Source organism: Artemia franciscana, chromosome 5 (genome assembly GCF_032884065.1).
Source record: "Artemia franciscana chromosome 5, ASM3288406v1, whole genome shotgun sequence".
NCBI classification, from domain to species: Eukaryota; Metazoa; Arthropoda; class Branchiopoda; order Anostraca; family Artemiidae; genus Artemia; species Artemia franciscana.
This window is the reverse complement of record NC_088867.1, coordinates 55,348,288-55,353,192: the sequence shown is the minus strand read 5'-3', so window position 1 is coordinate 55,353,192 and position 4,905 is coordinate 55,348,288. Positions and strand designations below refer to the sequence as shown.

The 4,905-nt window shown below is 33.3% G+C and overlaps 1 protein-coding gene across 1 annotated transcript; it reads left to right on the top strand.

Moving 5' to 3' along the window:
* The first annotated feature begins 2,297 nt into the window (after positions 1-2,297).
* Positions 2,298-4,300, top strand: LOC136026789 (aly/REF export factor 2-like). The gene has a single exon (XM_065703488.1). The coding sequence runs from the start codon at positions 2,320-2,322 to the stop codon at positions 2,986-2,988; it is 669 nt and encodes a 222-aa protein (XP_065559560.1). The 5' UTR covers positions 2,298-2,319; the 3' UTR covers positions 2,989-4,300.
* Positions 4,301-4,905: the final 605 nt, after the last annotated feature.

Sequence of the window (4,905 nt, the reverse complement as noted above, 5' to 3'; positions counted from 1 at the left end):
TTGCAATGGCACGCGACTTGCCGTAAAAAAAACAACGGAAAACCTAATAGAGGCCACAATCTTGACAGGGCCTTATGAGGGTGAGGCTGTTCTTATTCCTCGCATTCCCATGATTCCAACGGATCTGCTTTTTCAATTTAAAAGATTGCAATTCCCAATTCGATTAGTATTTGCAATCACCATTAACAAAGCTCAAGGTCAATCATTAGAAAAATGTGGTATAGATCTTAATCCTGATTGTTTTTCCCATGGACAATTGTACGTTGCATGTTCGAGGGTCGGTAAACCTGACAATGTATTTATATGCAGCGACAATTGGACAGCGAAGAATGTTGTTTATTCGCAAGTTTTACGCAGTTAATTTGTATTGTATCTATCTATCTATCTATCTATATAAAAACGAGTTATGTGGATGCATGTTTGTTTGTTTGTAAAAAGAGCGTTTGTATATGACGTCATTATTAGTACATACGGCTTTGCATATGCACAGACAATGGGAAAGCCAAGAATGTTGTTTATTCGCAATTTTTGCGTAGTTTGAAACGCATATATAAATCTATCTATATTCACAGGTGGGACACAGGGACACAACTACAATGGCGCATAACTAATATGGCGCGTAACGACTTACGCGCGCGGGGGGGCTTGGGGGGGGCGTGAAGCGCCCCACCAACTCAAAATTTTGAGGTTCATATAATAAACCTCAAAATTTTGGGTATCTGTTTTAAGGTTTTCGAATTACCTTAATCTTTTATCAAAATATATTGAAATATTTGTGCAATTCCTAGTTTTTTTTTAGTTGTTTAGCTTTTTTTAGTTTTTTTCTTTTTAGTTTTTTACCTTTTTATTTTTTTATTTTTTTTACATTATTTCTTTTTAAGTTTTTTCTTTTTTTCTTTTTTTTTATTTTTTAGTTTTTTTTTAGTTTTTTTTTTAGTTTTTTACCATTTTTCTTTTTTCAATTTTCTTTTTCTTCTTTATTTTTCAGACGTCATATGCAAACCCTCAATACAAAAATACATACAACTTATTTTTATATATAGATAAGATATAATCTGGCGTAACAGACATAGTGTAACAAACATAAAAGACAGGCAACTTATTTTTATATATACAGATTTATATATATATATAGATACAGTTTCTTCTTTAGTTTTTTTTCTCTTTTAGTTTTTTCTTTTTTTTAGTTTCTTCTTTTTATTGATTTGTTTTCTTCAATTTGTCAATGTTCATTCTAACATTGACACTTGGAAAAATCTTTACGTGCCAAGCATGCTAAAGCTCCAACAATTTATATTAACTCAATATTTGGGGTATCTGTTTTAAGGTTTTCGAATTACTTTAATCTATTGTCAAAATATTTTGAAATATTTGTGCAATTCCCATTTTTTTTAGTTTTTTCTTTTTTTTTTAGTTTTTTAGCTTTTTTTTTTAGTTTTTTATCTTTTTTATTTTTTTACGTTTTTTCTTTTTAGGTTTTTTCTTTTTTTAATTTTTTTAATTTTTTTAATTTTTTTTTAGTTTTTTCTTTTTAGTTTTTTTTTTAGTTTTTTACCATTTTTCTTTTTTCGAATTACTTTAATCTATTGTCAAAATATTTCGAAATATTTATGCAATTTCCAGTTTTTACATTCTAGTTTGTTTTCTTTTATATATATAGAAGATATAATCTGGCGTAACGGACAGACAACTTATTTTTATATATATAGAAGATATATTTTTGTGTGTTTATTGGATTAACGACTTGTCTTGACCACAAAGGTCCTTACGTCAGCAGCGTTGTTGTTCCTACACTCTAGTTCGAATTCGGGGTATAAGGCTGAGGTCAAAGCCACTGCGTCATCGTAAGACTCAATAGGATAATAATTTACGAATTAATCTTTTTTTACACTTCTCGTTCAGCTTAAAAATATGTCCACTTGTAAGCTTCGATTTGAAATTTGATACCTGAACACACTCTTGTTTGCTTATAATCAATCATTCAAAGACAATTGAATATCAAAACAGAAGATATTGAAACATATAATATTGTACAAGAACATTCTACGAAGGACATACTAAATGACGTAGACATACTACTGTTTTTGGGTAACCAGCTTTTAAACTTAGTCCCAAGTAGTTTTGACAATTTACCAAGGTCTTGTTACAACTTTAAAATAGCAAAAAAAAATTTGTCTTAGATAAGACCAGTTGCGAATTTAGAATTTTGTTTATCGGTAAACATAACTTTTTTTTAGTCCAGGTAAAGGTTTCAACCAATATATTCTGTACAACGCCATTTTGGTGTGAACTTAAAACTCAGAAGTTATAAAATTAAGAATGGATCAGTCCTTGGATGAGATTATTAAAGCCAGAAAACTAAATGAAAGAAAATTTAGTGGTGGTTCAGTCATAAAGCGCAGAAATCTTCACATGAGAAGAGGTTGTTGGCGTGAACGAGGTGGACTAAGTGGCAGGAGAAAATTCTTTCAGTCAGCTGAGTTAAGATGGCCATCTGTAAGGGAAGAGTTCGGTGGTGGCAGAACAAAACTATTCATATCTAATCTCGATTTTCGAGTGAATGACAAAGATATTCGTGAGCTGTTTTCAGAATTTGGTCCAATAAAGTCAGCAGCAGTCCACTATGATAGGAGTGTAAGATCATTGGGTACAGCTAATGTTATTTACGAACGAAGAATGGATGCTATACAGGCTATGAAACAGTATAATGGTTTCCCCCTTGATGGTCGAAAGATGAAAATTGAGATCAGCTTGTCTGGGATATCTGCTGTGGCACGGACTATGAGATTAGGATCTCTAATAATCTCATCTGGACGATTTAGGGGATATAGAAGTGACAACAGAGGTCAAAGGCACATGGGTGGAAGAGGCAGAGCTCATTTACGTGGTCGAGATTCTTGGGGAGGCGGTTGTGGAGGAAGAAAGCCTCTCACGGCTGAACAGTTGGACAAAGAACTCGACTCCTACACCAAAATGGACGTTTCGTAAAGCGCCATTCACATCAGTCTGCTGTTTATATTTTCTTAAACTGCCTTAGAATATTCGAGTTACTTTATGTTTATTAAAATTCTGCTTTTAAACGAGTGATATTAAAGAGCTGAAAGTTCTTCTAAAAAAAACATAAAAGATTTCAACCAATAGTGAAGAATTTCAAGCAACGTTCCTAGTATTAAACTGGCTAACGAAGTGTTTTAGCTATGTTTGAATTTAAAGTTGAAATTGAAATTTTGATTCTTCTGAGTTCCTTCGTTGTACTGGACTTAGTGCTGATGATAGACAGTGGCTTTTGAAAGCTTTTGTGTTTTTGGTTCTTATGGCTGAATATGGGATACCTTTTTACGGTTTAGGGAACACGGAGAAGTCAAGAGACTTCATTGAGAGACCTGCTCAATGAGGAATGTTCAAGAGTTCTGTGCAAAATTCAAGTCTGGAAATAAAGAGCAATAGGAAAACTGCTATGAAACTGTTATTCGATAAAGTAAAGACGTTTCTGATATGATGAGAATTTCTGCGTTTACTTTTATATGAGAAATTGCAAATCGGAACGCTATATCTGCATTTTATTGTCTGGAGTTTTAAGTTGCTTTCTTCCCAATGGCTAAAACTTGCTGTGTTTACATGTTCAATTTCCCTGTACGTGAGGACCTTCTACCCTTATCTTATCAAGTGAAGGTAAACATCGTGTCAAATTACCACACAAATCGACCAATTAAGTGTCAGATTTGTATATGACTTAAGGAAATACGCTACGGAATGAAAAACAGTTTACCCTTTTTAAGTCATTTACGAACTAACTTTATTGAAGCTCACACGATGCTTGGAGATTGAAGGTTGAATTCCGGATTGGAGATTTGGAGATCGAATGGTTGAAGAGGCGATCTGCAAATTCTTTTCACTTTTAAACAATGAAAAACACATTCTTTCAAATTGTGAATTTTGAAAGTGAAAGTGAAGAGAGACATTAGAACATGAAGCAATCATAAACTTATTCTGCAAATGAGGAGTTTTACCACCCCTTCAGCCAAGGCCGTATCTAGGGGGAGGAGCTACGGGGTTTGAAACCCCCCGCGAAATGTTTTTCCGACTCGTAAAAACGTAATAAAAATGAATATTTGACAAATTTTTTATGCTTTTTTTTTAGTTGTTTTTTGTAAACACCTCCCTGAAAAGAATCCTTTTGTGACTCCCCCCTCCACGAAAAAAATACTGGATATGGCCCTGCCCTCAGCTTCAGGGTCCCACCTCTACGGTAAAGCTTATTAGTGTTTCGCCGATTAAAAATTATACCATATCTGCAGAATGCCCCAAAAAGAAGTGCAACTTTAATTAAACAGCTATAATAAAACTATAATGAAAACTTTAATTAAACAGCTATAATAAAAGGTTATAAGAGTGTGTGTGGTTATTATAGAGGCATTAGCTTGGTTTCTGTAGAGAAGCAACTTTTCAAAAAATGCTTATGATGATTCAATTTTGTCTAAAATAACATTTTATTTTAATATTTCGATTAATGGGGGGCTAGAGTTCGTTTTTTCCTAGGCATTGCAATACCGCTGCGTAAGTAAAGGGAGAAGTGGGCATTATGTATTCTTAATTATTTCTTTTTCACCAAGGCACTTCTTATAGAAGTTGTCATAGAGACTTCGAAAGGAGGTCATTCGATTGGAAATTGAAAGTTCTAGTGCCCATTTTGAAGTGTCAAAAGTGATTGGAGGTTGACCATCCCCCTCCTACGCCTATTAATTCCCTCTGGGATTTCAATGTAATACCTTTATTCTTTTCGGACAACCAAGATGAAACATTCCCTTTTTATATTTTATTAGCTAAAAAAAAAAGTTTGACTGAGAGGGAAGTTGAAACTTAAAATGAGCAAAATTATTGTGTCTCAGTCTATCTAATACATAT

Bases quoted from the DNA above. Each gene is read 5' to 3' on its own strand.
- LOC136026789 (XM_065703488.1), top strand. From the start codon at position 2,320: ATGGATCAGTCCTTGGATGAGATTATTAAAGCCAGAAAACTAAATGAA.